Raw genomic sequence first — 22,275 nt, forward strand, 5'->3', positions numbered from 1 at the left:
GGGCACTCGGTTTATTGGGTTGTGGACGGTGGAGGATTGCTCCGGTTATGATGGTTGTTCTTGTGAGTTATAAGAAAAAGAGGTTATTAGGGACCCTTGAAAGGTTATTAGCCCAGTATGGTGCGATCAGAATTGACTTAAGATCTGTGGACGGATTTAAATATGAAGACGGGCTCTGTATCAGGCCAGATGTGTTCATTTCAACAATGTGCTCCTTATAGAAGAGTATTCAGACGTTGGATGTTATTTCGTCGTCGGCTATTTTATGTAATGCTATATTGTGTCGTGTGAGTTACAAAATGGCTTGATAAATTTCTTATGTGTTGAGGTTCCTCGTAGCGATAGTGTTATGTGAGCAGGATGCCTCTTGAGATTCGGATCATATATCGCACTTCCGTTGTGCTTGAGTTTTGTTGCTTATGGAGCTATATGTCTCCCCATGGATGGTATTATGCACTTAGCGTGCTTGTGGCTGATATTCGGTATTTTATAGTAATGAGTGATTTTGCTCGGTGTGTATCTTCTTATGTGAATTTTATGTGTGGATCGGATAGCACGCTGCCACGGGTATGTTGTTTAGATCGGGTTGCATGCTGTAACAGTGTGATGTTGAGTACAGTTCCCTATATCTGTTTTTGTGTATTTTGTTTCCCATTTTCTGAGGAAAGTTCATATTAGTTGCGTGAGTTGAGTAGTCCCTTCCAGAGTTCTTTTTCCTTGTGTGTCATGTTCGAGTTTGCATCCTATTGGCACGTTATGGCATCATATGGGACTTTTGATTGGGACCGGGGGTAGCTTATTACCTGAGCAGTTCATACTGGGTGAGACAAGATTATTGGATCTAGGGTCGGTGCAGTCGGATTATATGAAGTATAATAAAGAGCAAAGATCATTATTTGACCAGAATGAGGTAATGATTCTTGTCAGAGGTATAGACTCAATGATTTGTGACTCAGTAGTTGGTTATGAGTTTCCATGCATCTCTTTCATCGTGGCGATATTGCAAAAGTTGGGACAAGACTTAAATATATCATGAGGTGCATTGTGAGCATCGAATTTGGGGAATATCGGTTATTATGATCAGAGAATGTTATTATGGTCCTGTGAATGACGTGGTGCATAATATGAATTCAGCAAAGGTATGCAATCTTGTATCGGTACATCATGTGGTGATTTATACGGTGTTCATATGTTGAAAGCAGGGCTGGCTGAGAATTTCAGATGTTGGAACTGGGCTCTAAGCTTATTTGCTTGAATAAAAGAGAGTATCTTTAGAATTGATCAAGCTAAGGTGCTCAACTAAGTTGTGGTAGAATAGGTAGGTGCACGAGGTGTTAAGCAGTGATTTCGGACATTTCCAACACAATTCTTAGCACGTTTGAGGACGAACTTATGTTTAAGTGGGAGACAATGTAACGACCCGACCGGTCATTTTGAGCTCTAGCACGTCGCTCAGCAGTTTGAGGCCATGAACAGCTTCACTTCAGACATTATGACTTGTACACATAGTCGAGATTGAATTCCGGGAGGTTCGGAGTTGATTTGGAAAGAGAATTCTCATTTCGGAAGCCTTAAGTTGGAAGAATTGACTAAGATTGGATATTTGAGTAAACGACCTCGGAATCGGGATTTGAAGGTTCCAACAGGTTCGTATGATGATTTTGTACTTGGGCGTATGTCCGTATTGGATTTTGGAAGACCCGGGAACATTTTGGCACCTATTAGGGAAGTTGGCATTTTTGAAATAATTTCATAAGTTGGGGTTGAAGTGCATTTCAGTTTTATCGATATCTGTTTGGAATTCCGAGTCTGGGAATAGCTCCGCATGGTGATTCTGGTGTTGGGAGCGCAATCGGAAGTGAATTCGGAGGTCCGTGGGTCATTTTGGAGTCATTTGGCTAAAAATAGAAATTTGAAGGTTTTTGAGGAGTTTGACCGGAAGTGGACTTTTGGATATCGGGGTCGGATTCCGATTCCGAAAGTTGGAGTAGGTCTGTAATGTCGAATATGACTTGTGTGCAAAATTTGAGGTCAAACGGACATAATTTGATAGGTTTCGGCATCGAATATAGAAGTTTGAAATTCTAAGGTTTATTAAGCTTGGATTGGAGTGTGATTCATGGTTTTAGCATTGTTTGATGCGATTTGAGGCCTCGAGCAGGTCCAGTGATATGTTATGGGGCTTGTTGGTATGTTCGGACTGGGCCCCGGGGGCCTCGGGTGTGTTTCAGGGTGGTTTCGGATCATTTCAGGTTGTTTTGCAATAGCTTATGTTGGTGTCTGGTGTTGTTCTTCGCGTTCGCGAGGATACTCTCGCATTCACAAAGAAGGATTTGGCTTCAAGGACTTTGTTCTTTGCAATCGCGAAGAAGGAAACCTCTGTTGCACAGGTTTGACTTCGGAGGCTCATATCTCGCAATCTATAAAGATTTTGGAGATGATTTAAAAATGAAAGTTGTAGCTCTTTGTGTGTAATTTTCATAAACGTAAACTATTTAGCATTTGGATTTGTGTACAAAAGGTTATGGCTGGTACACTACAGGCTGTCCGGAAAGATGAAAAAGAAATTTGTGTTGCACAGGGCTGACTTTGGTAGCTTATATCTCAACATCTATAAGGAATTGGGAGATTACCAAAACATGAAAGTTGTAGATCACGGTGTCTAGTTTTCAAAACATTAAACCATTTGTCATTTGGAGTTTTGTACGAAAGGTTATAGCTATTACACTAGAGGCTATCTGAGAAGAGTTTGGAAAATGGTTTTTGGGAATTTTCTTCTTCGCGAACACGATGGAGGTCACGGGAATGTGAAGAAGAGTCGTCTGGGCAGTGCATAAGTGTAAAGAAATGGGTTTGGCTTATTTCATCTCATGTCCTCCATGGGAGCAGACCTAGGAGCGATTTTGGAGCTCCATCTTCATCATTTATGTCAAGGTAAGTGATTCTCACTTATTGCAAGTTAATTACTTGGGTTATATCCATATTTTAACACGGAAAATCATGTAAATTAGTAGAAATTTTGGGATTTTGAAGAAAACCTAGGAAATTTGTATTCTTGGATTTTGACCGCGAATTTGGGCATGGAATTGAGAGCAAATTGTATATTCAAGTTCGTGAGGTTATGGGTAAAGTTTATCTTCAAAAAATTTCGAAATCCAGGCACGTGGGCCCGGGGGTAATTTTGTCAACTTTTCGAGCGGAGTTGAGAATTTATATAAATTGAATTGTTATGAGTATTATGGTATATTTTCATTGGTTTGCCCATTATTTGGCTAGTTTTGGAGCATTGGGCCATCGACTTGAGTCGTCGGAGGACTTGGAGGCCGGTTTGGGAACTTAAGTGCGAGGTAAATCTCCTTTCTAACCTTGTAAGAGGAAATTGTCCCCATAGGTAAAAATAATTAAATATGTGCTACTAGTTGTGGGGGATACGCATGCACGAGGTGACGAGAGTCCGTGCGTAGCTACTATCATGTTGATGTACGGGTAGTTTTAGGCTTACATCATGCCTTGTTGATCTTGTTGTTAATTGATGTTATTGCTTACCTTTAGAAGAAACAAGATTAGGGTTGTGTAATAATTGTGTTGAAAGGAATTTGAATTGAGGAATTTAAGATTTTTTTCGGGTTTTCATGAAACTTCGTATTTTCGAAAGAATTGAGAAAAATTATAATAACTTAAGAAATCTATGTGTAACCGCATCGCATGTGCATTTCGCTAGCGGGAAAAATCTCTTTAAAAGCTTCACGTTGAATTGCTCTTATTTTGAAAGGAATCAAGAAAAGGATTTTGATTTATTAATAAATTATATTTGACCGCATCGCACGTATGATTCGCGAGCGAGGTATTTCCTTCTACTATTCTTATGGGATCGGGTCGTTCGCCTCGGCAGGATTTATGTACCACACTCTCATGGGAGCAGACTGTTCGTCTCGGCAGGTTAATAGATGCACCTATGGTTCACGCCGTTCGACTCTCGGCATTGCACATTTTACTTTTATGTTGGATCGGGTCGTATACCTCGGCATTTCCTATATATATATATATATACACACACACACACATATTCCACTATAGATCGTGATGGCGCCCAACACCTTTGTCAGGCAAGCCAACGCGGAAGCATTAATAAGTTCTCATTTTCACTTTACTAATACAAGTACATAAATTTCTAAATTTGAAGTTAAAAACATATGATAGTTAGTAACGTACAAAAATAGTTATACAATCCCCAAAAGAATAGTCTACCAATGTGTGTGCCAAGACCTGGTGTCACAAGTTTATGGGCAACTAGTAGAATATATAAAATAATAAATCTATCCTACTGTCTGAAATAGAATAGACAGCCAAAATAAAGAGAGACTCCATCATGCTGCTGAACGGCACAGGAAGGGAGCAGCTCACCGTGGAAGTCTCAGGCATTGATCAAGAATGCACACCAGACTGGTAACCAGATGTACTTGACTCAGATCCTGTACAATTAAGTACAGAAGTGTAGTATGAGTACATAAACAATATGTACCTAGTAAGTATCCTGTTGAATCTCGAAGAAGTAGAGACAGGAGGTCGACTTGACACTTACTCGGGTCAAATAATATGAGAAATAAATCATACTGAGCATGGATAGTACACATAATTAACAGTTTATAGCAGGGAATAACAGGTCCTTTCCTAGATAATATCACAGTTTGCCACTTACATTTCAGGGCATATAACAAAGCTCAATCCACAGAAAAATACTGAGTAAAAGCATACGCAAGTAGTGTTGAGGTCGTACGGCCCAATCCAACATAAAAGTAAATTGTGCACTGCCGAGGGTCGAACGGCGCGAACCATAGATGCGTCTACTACCCCGCTTGCGAATCATACATGCGACGCGGTCAAATGTAATTAAACACAACAATAGGCAGACAAGAATATATATATCTGGGGAGAAATTACTCACAGAAATATCAACTTCTCTTTACAAGGGGCAAGTACATAATGTTCCTCTTATTAGTCTCATTTACCATAATCATCATGTTTAAAACAATCCAAATTAAACATAAAATTATAAGAATATCACATAAAGCATACTTTTGGGTCCTAGACTAACCGGACTTAGCATAATAGTAGCTACACACGGACTCTCATCACCTAGTGCGTACGTAGCCCCTGAATTCAATGGCAAATTATTTGATTATATCACCTATGGGAATAATTCCCTCTTACAAGGTTAGATATGAGACTCACCTCGCTCCAAAGTGTACTTCCAATACCAAGAACGTGCTCAAAACCCTCAATTTGGAGCCGAACGATCCGAAACTAATTAAACGAGGTAGGAACTAGTCAATACAAGCTCAAGAGTTCGCATTTTAATTACTAAAGTAATTTCCCAACCTTAAACACAAGTTTCCCAAAATCCGACCCCGGGCCCACGTGCCTGAATTCCGAATTTTTTCGAAAAAGTTGTTCTTTATAACCTAAGGATCAATAATATATGATTTCTAATGCATTTCATAACACATTTCGTGGTTAAATCTAACTTTTATCAAAACCCTAGGTTTTGCTCTACCCCATGTTTTTACCTTAATCTTTGTGTGTTAATCTACCCAAGGCTCAAGTATTAAACTAGAATTAGGTAGTATAAACTTACCTCAATATGCAAGGTGGAAGTCCTCTCTCAAGAGCTCCAAAATCGCCCAATGGGTGAGTGAAAAATGGCCAAAATGGCTTAGAGCCCGTATTAAATGAAGCTCACTGCTTCAGTGATTTCCGCATTTGCGGTCCCGCTTCTGCGAGAGGAAGGCTGCATCTGCGGAATTGGCCAAGCGAGTTGGGACCGCTTCTGCAGCTTTAGCTTAGCCTGCCTTGGCCGCATCTGCGAGAGGACGACCGCTTCTACGGTCTCGCATTTGCGGCTGACCAACCGCAAGTGCGGTTATGACAGCAACCTGAAGCTTCAGCTCTTCCCAAATTTTCCAACTTCACTCGAGCCTCGTCCGATTGACGCTCGGGGCTCCTGGGCACTGCCCGAACATACCAACAAGTTTGAAATCATGAAACGGACTCGCTCGAACCTTCGGAACGCCCAAAACAATGCTAAATTTAAGAATCACCCCCTAAAACCAATTGAATCAAACTTATGAACTTCAAGTTCTTCAATTCACTTCTAACGCGCCGAAACGTGCTTATACTACTCGGATTGACACCAAATTTTATGGGCAAGTCTTAAATTTTATATTGGACCTGTACTGGGCTCCGGAGCCAACATACGAGCCTGATACCAACGAGATCAATCATTATTTAATTTCTTAAAATTCTTAGAATTTCAGTTTAACAATTTCTAATAAAAATTCATTACTCGGACTAGGAACCTCGAAATTTGATTTCGGGCATACGCCCAGGTCCCATATTTTCCTACGGACCCTCCGGGACCGTCAAAACATAAATCAGGGTCCGTTTACTAAAAATGTTGACCAAAGTCAAACTTAGCATTTTAAAAAAATCTCAAGGAATCAATGAGCCTATTTCAGCCCAAACTCTTCCAAATCCCGAACCAACCATCCCCGCAGGTCATAAATTAGTTAAAGCGAGTGCGGAAAGTTTTATTTAGGGGGACGGGGTTCTAAAAGGTAAAACAACCGGTTGGGTCGTTATATTCTCCCTCTCTTAAACAAATGTTCATCCTTGAACGGACATAGAAAAGTACCTGAGGTGCTGAATAAATGTGGATATCTGCTCCGCACGTCCTCCTCGGACTCCTAGGTTGCCTTCTCGACTGGTTGTCCTTTCCACTGGACCTTCACCACTAAAATCCTCTTGGATCTTAACTGGCAATCCTGTCTATCAATAATGGCAACTGGCTCCTCCTCATAACTCAGACTCTTATCTAGCTGAATAGTACTGAAGTCTAACACATGGGACAAGTCGGCATGATACCTCCAAAGCATAGACACGTGAAAAACTAGATGAACTCCCGATAAACTAAGGGGTAAGGCAAGCTCGTAAGAAACCTCCCCAACTCGCCTCAATACCTTAAATGGGCCAATAAACCTTGGGATCAGCTTGTCCCTCTTCCCGAACCTCATAACACCCTTCATTGGCGAGACTTTCAAGAGGACCTTGTCATCAACCATGAATGATACATCACGCGCCTTCTGATCCGCGTAACTCTTCTGTCTGGACTGAGCTGTACGAAGCCTCTCCTGAATCAACTTTACCTTGTCCAAGGCATCTTGCACCAAGTCTGTACCGTATAACTTAGCCTCACCAGGCTCAAACCATGTGATAGGAGGACGACACCGCCGACCATACAAAGCCTCGAATGGAGGCATATCTATGTTGGACTGATAGCTGTTGTTGTAAGCAAACTCTGTCAAGGGCAAGAAATGATCCCACTATCCTCCAAAATCAATCACACATGCTCAAAGAATGTCCTCCAAGATCTGAACTGTCCGCTCCGAATGCCCATCGGTCTGAGGATGGAATGTTGTGCTAAGCTCTACACGGGTCCCCAACTCACTCTGAACGACTCTCCAGAAATGGGAAGTGAACTAAGGGCCTCTATCTGATATGATAGAAATAGTCACACCGTGCAACTGGAATATCTCCCGAATGTAAATCTGAGCCAAGCTCTTTGAAATGTAAGTAGTCACAGCCGGAATAAAGTGTGCCGACTTGGTCAACCTGTCAACTATGACCCACACTACATCAAACTTTCGCAAAATCTGGGGCAACCCAACTACAAAGTCCATAGTAATGCGCTCCCACTTCCACTCTGGTATAGGCATCTACTGAAGTAGGCCACACGGCCTTTGGTGCTCATACTTAACCTGCTGGCAATTCAAACACCTAGCCACATACTCCACTATGTCCTTCTTCATCCTCCACCGCCAATAATGTTGTCTCAAGTCACGATGCATCTTCATCGCACCCGGATGAATGGAATACCGCGAACTGTGTGCCTCCTCTAGTATCCTCTCTCTCAGACCATCAACATTAGGAACACATAGGTGACCCTGGAGTCGTAAAACACCATCCTCGCCAATTGAAACCTCATTGGCACCTCCCTGCAGCACTGTCTCTCTGAGAACCACCAAATATGGATCATCGAACTGTCGGGCCTTGATTTGCCCCAATAATGAAGACTGAGCAACTACACACACAAGAACTCGGCTGGGATCTAAAATATCCAACCTCACAAGTCTGTTAGCCAAGTACTGAATGTCCAAATCTAGTGGCCTTTCCTCTGTTGGAATGAATGCCAAGCTACCATACTCTCTGATTTCCTGCTTAAGGCATCCGCGACCACATTTGCCTTGCCCGAATGATAAAGAATGATGATGTCATAATCCTTCAGTAACTCAAGCCATCTACGCTACCTCAAATTGAGATCCCTCTACTTGAACAAATGTTGTAAGTTGTGATGATCAGTATAAACCTTACATGACACCCCATACAGATAATGCCTCCATATCTTAAAAGCATAAACAATTGCGGCCAACTCCAAATCGTGCACAAGATAATTCTTCTCATGAATCTTCAGCTGACGCGAAGCATATGCAATAACTCGCCCCTCCTGCATCAATACACATCCCAATACAACGCGCGAAGCGTCACAATATATTGTATACATCCATGAACCAGAATGCAACACAAGAACTGGCATTGTAATCATAAATGTCTTGTGCTTCTGAAAGCTCGCCTCACAATCATCGGACCAATGGAAAGGAGAACCCTTCTAGGTCAATCTAGTCAAAGGTGATGCAATAGATGAAAAGCCCTGCACGAATCGTCTATAATAACTTGCTAACCCCAGGAAACTCCATATCTTGGTCACTGAAGTAGGACATGGCCAACTCTGAACTGCCTCAATCTTCTTGGGATCCACCTTAATACCTTCTCCTGACACAACATGCCCCAAGAATGCTACTGACTCTAGCCAAAACTCATACTTGGAGAACTTAGCATAAAGCTTCTGCTCTCGCAAGGTCTGAAGCACTACCCTTAAATGCTGCTCGTGCTCCCCCAAGCTATGCGAGTATATCAAGATGTCGTCAATGAAGACGATGACAAAGGAATCAATATAAGGCCTAAACACCATGTTCATCAAGTCCATAAATGTTGTTGGGGCATTAGTCAAGCCAAAGGACATCACCAAAAACTCATAATGGCCATATCTAATCCGAAATGCAGTCTTCGGAACATCCGAGCCCCAAATCATCAACTGATGATACCCTGACCTTAAGTCGATCTTAGAGAACATCCTAGCACCTTGCAACTGGTCAAAGAAATCATCGATACGAGGCAACGAATACTTGTTCTTGATGGTGACTTTGTTCAACTGGCGGTAATCAATGCACATGCGCATAGTCCTATCCTTCTTCTTCACAAATAACACCGGTGCACCCCAAGGTGATATACTGGGTCTAACAAACCTCTTTACTAACAACTCCTCAAGTTGCTCCTTTAACTCCTTCAACTCTTTAGGAGCCATACGGTACGGTGGGATAGATATAGGCTGAGTGCCTAGAGCCAAATCAATAAAGAAATAAATATCACGATCCGGTGGCATGCCAAGAAGATCAGAAGGAAACACATCGGCGAACTCCCGGACTACTAGAACTGAATCAATTGTCGGAGACTCTGCTGTGGTATCCTGAACATATGCCAAATAAGCCAAACACCCATTCTCGACTATATGCCAAGCCTTTAGGAAAGAGATAACCCGATTAGATGTATCAACTATGGAATCCTTCCATTCCAACCTTAGCAACCCTGGCATTGCTAATGTAACAGCCTTGGCATGGCAATCTAGGACAGCGTGATATGGAGATAACCAATCCATGCCCAGGATGATCTCAAAGTCGATCATATCAAGCAATAGGAGATATGATCTAGTCTCGAAACCATGGAATGTGACCACGCAGGAGCGGTAGATCTGATCCACAACCATAGAATCGCCCATAGGAGTGGACACATGAATCGGAATGCCCAAAGGCTCAGGAGAAATAACCAGGAAATGAGAAAATAGAGATGATACATATAAATAGGTGGACCCTGGATCAAATAATACCGAAGCATCTCTACCACAAATGGAAATAATACCTGTGATGATGGCATTTGAGGCTAATGCATCTGGCATAGCCGGAAGGGCATAGAATCTGGCTGGAGCAAAAGCTAGCTGGCCTCCACCTGACTGAGCAGTAGCCGGCTAACCTCTCCGTGTCTGGCCTCCACCTCTAGGATGGCCTCTACCAGTCTGCCCCCACCTCTAGACGGTTGGGCATCGACACTGAAATCATAGGTTGCTGAACCTGCTGTACTGCCTTGCCCCGAAGCCAAGGGCAGGTCCTATTCATGTGACCCAGATCTCCACACTCGCAGCAACCTCTCGGCACCATAGCCTACTGCCCTGAAGTCTAAGCATGCTGACCCGAATATCCACTAGAAGAAACCTGAATGGCTGGTGGGCGATATGAACTCTCTGGCATGGTGTCAAGACCCTAAACCCGGACCTGGTCGTGATGTCGCCTCTCGTGAAGACAAGGCCAGCCAACTATTCACAATTCGATGTTAAATAGTTAAACAACAAGAAAATAGTCTAAAACATGATTTAATAATACTAAGCAGCAGATAATATCATAAATATGCGGAAGGACAACCCAACACAGCCCGATACCGGGGTGTCACTAGTCATGAGCATCCATAAATCCTACTACAAATCCGATAAGTCTATAAACTATTACAATTGTCTGATCAGAAATAGAAATGATAAAGAGGGAGAAACATGGGCCTGTGGACGTCAAGCAGCTACCTCGTGAACTCTGAATGTCCGTTGGGAGCTCTCAACTCGCACTGGCAGGATCAGCAATGCCTGAATCAGCACACATGGTGCAAGGAGTAAAGTGAGTACTCCAACTCAGTGTGTAACAAATATAAATAAAGACTGAAAGCAAGAAATCACGTAAGGCACAAAGCATTCTATAATAGTAAATCAGTGAAAGACAGGTACAATCCTTTAACTCAAATGTAATTTCATGAAAAGCCTGTTTTCAACAATTTAACAAGAAATTGATAGGTAATTAAGGAAAATAAACACATCAAGGTTCACCCCTCGGGCACTATATCAACAAAACCACCCCTCGGGCAATATCTCAGAACAATACCAGCCCATCGGGCTCAATCTCACATCACAATGGGTACCCGCGCTTACTGGGGGTGTACAGACTCCTAGAGGGTCCCCTTACGGCCTAAGCACATTATCAAGCCACCTCGTGGCATCATCACTAGGCCTTCGGCCTCATATCAATCAAGCCACCTCGTGGCATATATATCTCAGGCCCTCGGCCTCATAATCAGCATTAAATGTTTCCTCACAACATAGGCCATCCGCCTTACTCAGTCAAAAATACTCACAAGCCACTCGGGCAGTAGTAAAACATGTTCCTCAGCCCAAAATATCATTTAAAAAGATCATGTAAGGGTTAAAACAGAGTAAACATGGCTGAGTACGAAAAATAGTAAAATATAACATGACTGAGTTCAACTATAAAGTCAAAACAATGAGGAAATACCAGTAAAAACCCCCCGAAGTGTTCAAATAGTTGGCACAAGGCCCAAATATGGCATTCAGCCCAAATCATGATGATAACAAATAGATTTCAGTCAAATATGTGGTAAAATAGTCATCCGGGATGGACTAAGTCATAATCCCCAAAAATGCACGACCATACGCTCGTCATCAAGCGTGTGCCTCACCTCAATATAGCACTACGATGTGCAAGTCCGGGGTTTCATACCCTCAGAACATCATTTACAATCATTACTCACCCCGAACCGGTCAAATCTCTAGCTCGCGACGCCTTTGCCCCTCGAATCGGCCTCCACTCGCGTTGAATCTATCCAAAATCAAAATCACGGCATCAAAATATGCTAAGGGAACAAAGACCAAGCAAAAATAATCAAAATACGACACAAATCCTGAAATTACCAAAACCCGACCCTCGGGCCCACGTTTCGGAATTCAATAATTTTTACATCAATAGATTCCTTATCTCCCTACGAGTTCATACATATAAAAAGTTCTGAAATCCGACCTCAAATGGTCCTTCAAATCCCCAAGCAAAGGTCTAAGTTTCCAAACCCTAGTTATCCCCAATTTTCACCCTTAATTTCCATGATTTCTACCTCTAATCCGTGAAATATTAGCATAGGAACGAGTTTTAGGTCCAAATTCCTTACCTCAATGAAGTTCCCTTGAAATCCCTCTTTAGAATCGCCCAAAAAGCTCCAAAGCCGAGATAAAATAGTGAAATAGCTCAAAATTCGCGAAAGCCACAATTTATACCTTCTGCCCAGATATTTTCGCATCTGCGGCTATATTTCCGCTTCTGCGGAACCGCATCTGCGGTCCTCACTTAAACTCCCCTTTCTGCATCTGCGATACACTTTCTGCATCTGCGCCATCGCAGATGCGGTATTCCAACCGCTTCTGCGGTTCCAGACGACCTCTCTAAAATTCGCTTCTGTGGCCACCTTCCGCTTATGCGGCGTCGCGCCTGCGGTCCCCAATCCGCAGGTGCGAAAATACCAGAAACAGCAATTTCAGCAACTGCAACAAATTCCAAACTTCTCTGTTAACCATCCGAAATCACCCTGAGGCCCCCAGGACCTCAACCAAAAGCACGAACATATCCTAATACCTTATTCAAACTTGCACCAATCTTCAAAACACCTCAAACAACATCAAATCGACCAAAACACATCGGATTCAAGCCAAACTTTCTAAAATCTTCCGAATTCCGCTTTTGATCAAAACCCCAACCAAACCACGTCCGAATGACCTGAAATTTTGGACACACCTCCCAAATGACACAACAGAACTACTACAACTCTCGAAATTCCATTCCGACCCCTATATCAAAATCTCGCCTACTAACCGGAAATCGCCAAAATATCAACTTCGCCAATTCAAGCCTAAATCTACTACGAACCTCAAAAATTTATTCCGATCACGCTCCTAGGTCATAAATCACCTCCCAAAGCTAACTGAAACACCGAAACTCACATTCGAGCCCTCTAACGCATAAGTCAACATCAAGTTAGCTTTTCCAACTTAAACTTCCTTAAAAGAGACTAAGTGTCTCAAACCTTACTAAAATCATTTCGAATTCGATCTGACCAACCCGATACCACATAACACGGAAAACAAAGCATAAAGAAGCAGAAATGGGGAAAACGGAGCGGTAACTCATGAGACAACTGGCCGAGTCGTCACATTCTCCCCAACTTAAACAAACCAACTAATCAAGAAACATACCTAAAACCTGAAACAGGTGAGGATATATGCTCTGCATCTCCTGCTCGGTCTCCCAGGTAGCCTCATTCACGGGCCGACCTCTCCACTGCAGTTTCACTGAAGCTATATCCTTTGACCTCAACTTTCGAACATGACCACCCAAAATCGTTACTGGCTCCACATCATAAGTCAAATTATCATCCAACTGAACCATGCTGAAATCCAAAACATGAGACGGGTCCCCAATATACCTCCAGAGCAAAGAAACATGAAATATCGGATGCACACTCGACAAGCTGGGTGGCAAAGCAAGCTCATAAGCCACCTCCCCAATCCTCTGAAGCACCTTAAAAGGCCCAATTAATCGCGGACTCAATTTCAATTTCTTTCCAAATCTCATAACACCCTTCATGGGCAAAACCTTCAATAGAACCTTTTCACCAACCATGTAGGACACATCTCGAACCTTCCTATCAGCATAACTCTTTTGCCTCGATTGCGCTGTACGAAGCCTCTCCTAAATCACCTTCACCTTTTTCTAAGGCATCCTGTGCCAAGTCTATCCCCAATAGCCTAGCCTCACCGGGCTCAAACCAACCAACTGGAGATCTACACCGCCTCCCATACAAAGCCTCATATGGAGCCATCCGAATACTCGACTAGTAGTTGTTGTTATAAGAAAACTCTGCAAGCGGTAGAAACTGATCCCATGACCCTCTGAAATTAATGACACAAGCACACAACATGTCCTCCAATATCTGAATAGTGCGCTCGGACTGCCCGTCCGTCTGAGGGTGAAAAGTTGTGCTCAACTCAACCTGAGTACCCAACTCTCGCTGCATAGACCTCCAAAACTGTGATGTAAACTGAGTGCCCCTATCTGAAATGATAGAAACTGGGACACCATGCAAACGAACAATCTCCCGGATATAGATCTCTACCAACCACTCGGAAGAATAGGTAGTACACACAGGAACGAAGTGCGCGGACTTGGTGAGCCGATCCACAATCACCCAAATAGCATCGAACTTCTTCAAAGTCTGTGTAAATCCAACTACAAAGTCCATAGTGATCCTCTCCCACTTCCACTCTGGAATATCTATCCGCTGAAGCAAGCCACCTGGTCTCTGATGCTTATATTTCACTTGCTGACAATTGAGACACCGAGCTACAAATCACATAATGTCTTTCTTCATTATCCTCCACCAATAGTGCTGCCTCAAATCCTGATACATATTCGCGGCACCCGGATGAATGGAATACCGCAAGCTATGGGCCTCCTCCAGAATCAACTCCCGAAGCCCATCCACATTAGGCACACAAATTCGGCCATGCATCATCAACACCCCATCATCACTAATGGTCACATCTCTGGCATCATCGTGCTGAACTTTGTCCTTAAGGACATCAAATGCGGATCATCATATTGGCGCTCTCTGATGCGATCATATAAAGAAGATCGAGAAACCACACAAGCCAATACCCGACTAGGCTCTAAAATATCTAACCTCACGAACCGATTGGCCAATGCCTGAACATCAACTGCAAGAGGTCTCTCCCCAACTAGAATATATGTCAAACTCCCCATACTCACTGCCTTTCAGCTCAAGGCATCAGCCACCACATTGGCCTCCCCCAGATGGTACAATATAGTGATATCATAATCCTTAAGCAACTCCAACCATTCTTCGCTGCCTCAAATTAAGATCCTTCTGCTTAAAGAAGTGCTGGAGGCTACGATGATCAGAAAACACCTCACAAGACATACCATACAAATACTGCCTTTAAATCTTCAATGCGTGAACTATGGCAGCCAACTTCAAATCATGAACGGGGTAGTTCTTCTCTTGGGGCTTCAACTGACGAGAAGCATAAGCAATAACTCTACCCTCTTTCATCAATATACAACCAATTCCAACTCTCGAAGCATCACAATATATGGTATATAAACTTGAAGCTGATGGCAAAACTAACATTGGAGCTGTGGTCAAAGCTATCTTAAGCTTCTGAAAGCTTTCTTCACACTCGTCCAACCATACAAATGAAACACCCTTCTGAGTCAACTTGGTCAAGGGCGATGTGATAGATGAGAACCCCTGAACAAACCAGCGATAATAGCTTGCCAACCCAAGAAAGCTATGAATCTCTGTAGCTGAGGACAGCTTGGGCCAACTCTGAACCGCCTTTATCTTCTTCGGATCAACCTGAATACCCTCGCTGGACACCACGTTCCCCAAGAAAGTCACTGAACTGAGCCAAAACTCACACTTGGAGAATTTTGCATAAAGCTTCTCCTCTCTCAATCTTTGCAACACAACTCTCAAATGCTCCACGTGCTCCTCCTGACTACGCGAATATACCAGAATATCATCAATGAAGACTATGACAAACGAGTCAAGATAAGGTCGAAACACATTGTTCATCAAATACATGAACGTTGTTGGGGCATTGGTCAGCCCAAAAGACACCACCAAGAACTCATAATGACCATATCAGGTCCTGAAAGCTGTCTTAAGAATATCCAAGTCCCTAATCTTCAACTGGTGATAACCTAAACGGAGATCAATCTTGGAGAACATTCTCGCTCCCTGAAGCTGGTCGAATAAATTATCAATGCGAGGCAAAGGATACTTGTTCTTAATTGTTACTTTGTTTAATTGCCTATAATCAATGCACATTCTCATAGTGTCATCCTTCTTCTTCACAAATAGAATCGGCGCACCCCAAGGTGACACACTAGGCCAAATGAACCCTTTATCAAGGAGTTCCTGAAACTGCTCATTTAGTTCATTCAACTCCGCTGGTGCCATACGATACGGTGGAATAGAAATGGGATGAGTGCCCGGTACCAGGTCAATACCAAAATCAATATCTTTGCCCAGTGGCATGCCAGGTAGGTCTGCAGGAAACACATTGGAAAAATCCCTCACAACTGGAACAGAATCAATAGTGGGAGTCTCAGCACCGACATCCCTCACAAAGGCTAGATACGAAAGATAACCCTTCCCAACTATACACTGGGCTTTCAAGAATAAGATTACTTTACTAGGAACATAATCAGTCAAACCTCGCCACTCGATCCGCGGCACACCCAGTATAGCCAATGTGACTGTCTTAGCATGAGAGTCCAGAATAGTACGACACGGAGATAGCCAATGCATGCCCAAAATGACATCGAAATCCACCATACACAATAATAAAATATCCACATGGGTCTTCAGACCCCCAATAGTCACCACACATGACCAGTACACATGGTCTACAATAATAGTATCGCCCATCGGGGTAGATACATGAACAAGTGAAGCAAGAAACTCACAGGGCGTACCCAAATAATGAGCAAAGTATGATGACACATAAGAAAAGTTGGAACTAGGATCAAATAATACAGAGGCATCTTTGTGGCAGACTGAAACAATACCTGTAATAACAGCATCTGAAGCAATAGCATCAGGTCTAGCTGGAAGTGCATAGAAATGGTCTTGACCGCCACCTGATCGACCTCCCCCTCTGGGGCGATCCCTAGCTGACTGACTTCCACCCCTAACTGGCTGGGTGGGTGGTGGTGAAATTGAAACCGATGACTGACCTCTCTACTAAGATGAACTAGCAAAATGATGAGGACACTGCCTCCACATATGACCCATCTCACCACACTCATAACAACTCCTAGGTTCTGGAGAAGGGGACTGAAGGGAACCCCTCACACTAGAGTGACTAGCAGATGCACTCGGCATAGAAGAGCCCTGAACTAATGGAGCACGGGATGAACTCTGAACTGGAAGGGCAATAAGTGATGACTGGACCTAATGAGAACCGTGAGAACCATGACCCGACGATGCCCCACGATAACCTAGGTGAGCTGGCTGAGCATGCCTGAATGGACGGTCTCTGCCGTGCTAAAACTGACCGCTCGAAGGAGTACCACTATAACTACCAGATCCTCGAGGCCTCTTGGCCTCCCTCTCCTCGCGCTCCTAGCGACGAACAGACTCAATTTCACGGGCAATATCCACAACCTCCTCGAAAGTAGCACCAATCACCATCTCCGTGGTCATGAGAATATGAAGCTGATAAGTGAGGCCATCAACAAACCTCCTAATCCTCTCTCTATCTGTCAGAACCATCCAAATAGCATGATGAGATAACTCGGAGAACCTCATCTCATACTGCATCACAGTCATCTCTCCCTGATGCAACCACTCAAACTCCCTACGCAACTCCTCCCTGCGGGACTACGGCACATACTTCTCCAAAAAGAGAACGGAGAAATACTGTCAAGTAAGGGGTGTTGTACCAATGGACCTACGCCTATCAAAAGCCTCCCACCAAGTAAAGGCAGCTCCAGAAAACTGATAAGTAGTGAAAGCGACCCCGCTGGTCTCCAGAATACCCGTTGTACAAAGAATCCTCTGGAACTTATCTAAGAAACCATAGGTATCCTCGCCCTCTGTGCCACTTAAGGTCGGAGGCTGCAGTCTACCAAACTTCTCCAACCTACACTACTCATCCTCCGGCATAGCAGGAACTACATAGTCCTGAGTATCTGCAATCAGCTGGGCTGGATGTGCCCCGGCATCTGAAGTCCTTTCACGACCTGCTCAGGTGTGCGAGCGGCGGAAGTCTGATTGCCTCCCCCGGCCTGAGAAGTAGCTGCAGCTGTAGTAGCTAAAACCGCCTGAGCTAGGCTAGTGCGAACTGATAATATCTGAGCCAAGGCCTTCTGAAGACTCGGAATCATAATGGGCGCAGCTGGTGCCTGAGTTAGTGTTGTTGGAGCGTCCATAACTAGGACCTGATCCTGAACTGGGGCAGCTGGTAGATCTGCAGGTACTGCCCTAGCTGCTCTGCCCCTACCATGACCACGGCTGCGTCCTCGGCCTCTGGTGGCCACAGCTAGTGTAACTGGTGGTCGTCCACCCTGGCCGGTAGCACCTGTCCTCACCATCTATGAGAGAGTGAAATAATAGAAGTTTAGTATTCGGGTCAACAAGTTCGCATGATAAGAATTTAAAGAATATGAAGTTTTTCCTAAAGGTTCTGCAGCCTCTCGAGGATAAATACAGACGTGTCTGTACCGATCTGCGAGACTCTACTAAACCTGCTCATGACTCGTGAGACCTATGTAACCTTGGCTCTGATACCAACTTGTCACGACCCTAAACACGTACCCGATCGTGATGGCGCCTCTCGTGAAGACAAGGCCAGCCAACTATTCCCAATTCGATGTTAAACAGTTAAACAACAATTTAATAATACTAAGTAGTAGATAATATCACAACCCAACACAGCCCGATACCGGGATGTCACTAGTCATGAGCATCCATAAATCCTACTACAAATCCGATAAGTCTATAAACTATTACAATTGTCTGATCAGAAATAGAAATGATAAAGAGGGAGAAACACGGGTCTACGGACGTCAAGCAGCTCCCTTGAGAACTCCGAATGTCCGTCGGGAGCTCTCAACTCGCACTGGCAGGATCAACAATGCCTGAATCTGCACACAGGGTGTAGAGAGTAATGTGAGTACTCCAACTCAGTGAGTAACAAATATAAATAAAGACTGAAAGCAAGAAATCACGTAAGGCACAAAGCATTATATAATGAAGCAGTAAAACCATTTCAAAACAGTAAATCAATGAAAGACAGGTAAAATCCTTTAACTCAAATGTAATTTCATGAAAAGCCCTTTTTCAACAATTTAACAGGAAATTGACAGATAATTAAGGAAAATAAACACATCAAGGTTCGCCCCTCGGGCACTTATCCACAAAACTGGCCCTCGGGCAACATTTCAGAACAATACCAGCTCCTCGGGCTCAATCTCACATCACAATGGGTACCCGCGCTCACTGGGGGTGTACAGACTCCTGGATGGGCCCCTTACGGCCCAAGCGCAATATCAAGCCAGCTCGTGGCATCATCACTAGGCCCTCGGCCTCATATCAATCAAGCCACATCGTGGAGCACATATCGCAGGCCCTAGGCCTCATAATCAGTATCAAATTTTCCTCACAACATAGGCCATCGGCCTTACTTAGTCAAAAATCCTCACAAGCCACTCGGGCAGTAGTAAAACATGTTTCTCAGCCCAAAATATCATTTAAAAAGATCATATAAGTGTTAAAACAGAGTAAACATGGCTGAGTACGAAAAATAGTGAAATATAACATGACTGAGTTCAAGTATAAAGTCAAAATAGTGAGGAAATACCAGTAAAAATACCCGAAGGGTTCAAATAGTTAGCACAAGGCCCAAATATGACATTCAGCCCAAATCATGATGATAGCAAATAGATTTCAGTCAAATACGGGGTAAAATAATCATCCGTGACGGACTAAGTCATAATCCCCAACGGTGCATGACCTCACGCTCGTCATCAAGCGTGTGCCTCACCTCAATATAGCACTACGATGTGCAAGTCCGGGGTTTCATACCCTCAGAACATCATTTACAATCATTACTCACCTCGAACCAGTCAAATCTCTAGCTCGCGACGCCTTTGCCCCTCGAATCGGCCTCCACTCGTGTCAAATCTATCCAAAATCAGAATCACGGCATCAAAATATGCTAAGGAAATGAAGCCCAAGCAAAAATAATCAAAACACAACACAAAACCCGAAATTACCAAAACCCGACCCTCGGTCTCACGTCTCGGAATTCAATAATTTTTACATCAACAGATTCCTTATCTCCCCACGAGTTCATACATATCAAAAGTTCTGAAATCCAACATCAAATGGTCCTTCAAATCCCCAAGCAAATGTCTATGTTTCCAAGCCCTAGTTTTCCCCAATTTTCACCCTTAATTTCCATGATTTCTAGCTCTAATCCGTGAAATATTAGCATAGGAACGAGTTTTAGGTCCAAATTCCTTACCTCAATGAAGTTCCCTTGAAATCCCTCTTTCGAATCGCCGAAAAAGCTCCAAATACGAGATAAAAATGGTGAAATAGCTCAAAATTCGCGAAGGCCACAATTTATACCTTCTACCCAAACATTTTCGCATTTGCGGCTATATTTCTGCTTCTGCGGTCCTCACTTAAACTCCCCTTTTCCGCATCTGCGATATATTTTCCGCATTTGCGCCATCGCAGATGCGGTATTCCAACCGCTTCTGCGGTTCCTGACGACCTCTCAAAACTCCGCTTCTGTAGCCAACCTTCCGCTTATGCGGCGCGCACCTGCGGTCCCCAATCCACAGGTGCGAAAATACCAGAAACAGCAATTTCAGCAGCTGCAACAAATTCCAAACTTCTCCGTTAACCATCTGAAATCACCCCGAGGACCCAGGGACCTCAACCAAAAGCACAAACATATCGTAATACCTTATTCAAACTTGCATCAATCTTCAAAACACCTCAAACAACATCAAATCGACCAAAACACATCGGATTCAAGCCAAACTTTCTAAAATCTTATGAATTTCGCTTTTGATCAAAAACCCAACCAAACCATGTCCGAATGACCTGAAATTTTGCACACACATCCCAAATGACACAACGGAACTACTGCAACTCTCGGAATTCCATTCCGATCCTTATATCAAAATCTCGCCTACCAACCGAAAATCACCAAAATATCAACTTCGCCAACTCAAGCTTAAATCTACTACGAACCTCTAAATTTCATTCTGATCACGCTCCTAGGTCACAAATCACCTCTCGAAGCTAACTGAAACACTAGAACTCACATTCGAGCCCTCTAACGCATAAGCCAACATCAAGTTGACTTTCCCAACTTAAACTTCCTTAAAAGAGATTAAGTGTCTTAAACCTTACCAAAATCATTCCGGATTCAATTCGACCAACCCGATACCACATGACACAGATAAACAAAGAATAAAGAAGCAGAAATGGGGAAAACAGAGTGGTAACTCATAAGACGACTGGTCAGGTCGTCACATTCTCCCCAACTTAAATAAACGTTCGTCTGCGAACGAATCAAGAAATATAACTGAAGCCTCAAACAGGTGAGGATATCTGCTTCGCATCTCCCGCTCGGTCTCCTAGGTAGCCTCTTCCACGGGCTGACCTCTCCTTTGCACTTTCACTGAAGCTATATCCTTTGACCTCAACTTTCGAACCTGACGACCCAAAATAGCTATTAGCTCCACATCATAAGTCAAATCATCATCCAACTGAACCGTGCTAAAATCCAAAACATGAGACAGGTCTTCAATATACTTTCGGAGCATAGAAACATGAAATATCGGATGCACACTCGACAAGCTGGGTGGCAAAACAAGCTCATAAGCCACTTCCCCAATCCTCCAAAGCACCTCAAAAGGCCCAATAAACCGTGGACTCAATTTCCCTTTCTTTCCAAATTTCATAACACCCTTCATGGGCGAAACCTTCAACAGAACCTTTTCACCAGCTATGTAGGACACATCTCAAACCTTCCTATCAGCATAACTTTTTTGCCTCGACTGTGCTGTACGAAGTCTCTCCTGAATCACCTTCACCTTTTCTAAGGCATCCTGCACCAAATCAATCCCCAATAGCCTAGCCTCACCTGACTCATACCAACCAACTGGAGATCTACACCGCCTCCCATACAAAGCCTCATATGGAGCCATCCGAATACTCAACTGGTAGTTGTTGTTATAAGCAAACTCTGCAAGCAGTAGAAACTGATCCCATGACCCTCCGAAATCAATGACACAAGCACTCAACATGTCCTCCAATATTTGAATAGTGCGCTCAGACTGCCCGCCCGTCTGAGGGGGAAAACCTGTGCTCAACTCAACTTGAGTACCCAACTCTCGCTACACAGACCTCCAAAACTGTGATGTAAACTGAGTGCCCCTATTTGAAATGATGGAAACTAGGACACCATGCAAACAAACAATTTCTCGGATATAGATCTCTGCCAACCGCTCTGAAGAACAGGTAGTATACACAGGAACGAAGTGCGCGAAATTGGTCAGCCGATCCACAATCACCCAAATAGCATCGAACTTCTTCAAAGTCCGTGGAAGTCCAACT

General features: G+C 43.5%; 1 protein-coding gene across 1 annotated transcript; it reads right to left on the bottom strand.

The window, feature by feature from the left end:
- Window positions 1-7,772: 7,772 nt before the first annotated feature.
- Window positions 7,773-9,478, bottom strand: LOC138884119 (uncharacterized). The gene is made up of 2 exons (XM_070164927.1): window positions 9,256-9,478; window positions 7,773-8,299 (listed from the first exon to the last, which is right to left on the bottom strand). The coding sequence occupies exons 1-2, from the start codon at window positions 9,476-9,478 to the stop codon at window positions 7,773-7,775; spliced, it is 750 nt and encodes a 249-aa protein (XP_070021028.1).
- Between the last annotated feature and the right edge of the window lie 12,797 nt (window positions 9,479-22,275).

This window comes from Nicotiana sylvestris, chromosome 2 (genome assembly GCF_000393655.2).
Source record: "Nicotiana sylvestris chromosome 2, ASM39365v2, whole genome shotgun sequence".
In the NCBI taxonomy this organism is placed as follows: Eukaryota; Viridiplantae; Streptophyta; class Magnoliopsida; order Solanales; family Solanaceae; genus Nicotiana; species Nicotiana sylvestris.

What these genes read in the sequence shown, in the direction of transcription:
- LOC138884119 (XM_070164927.1), bottom strand. Translation starts at nt 9,478, where the DNA reads ATGGCTCCTAAAGAGTTGAAGGAGTTAAAGGAGCAACTTGAGGAGTTG. An exon ending in TTTCTTTGACCAGTTGCAAG is followed by an intron (nt 8,300 to 9,255) that starts GTGCTAGGATGT and finishes CATTCGGGCAAG; the next exon opens with GCAAATGTGGTCGCGGATGC.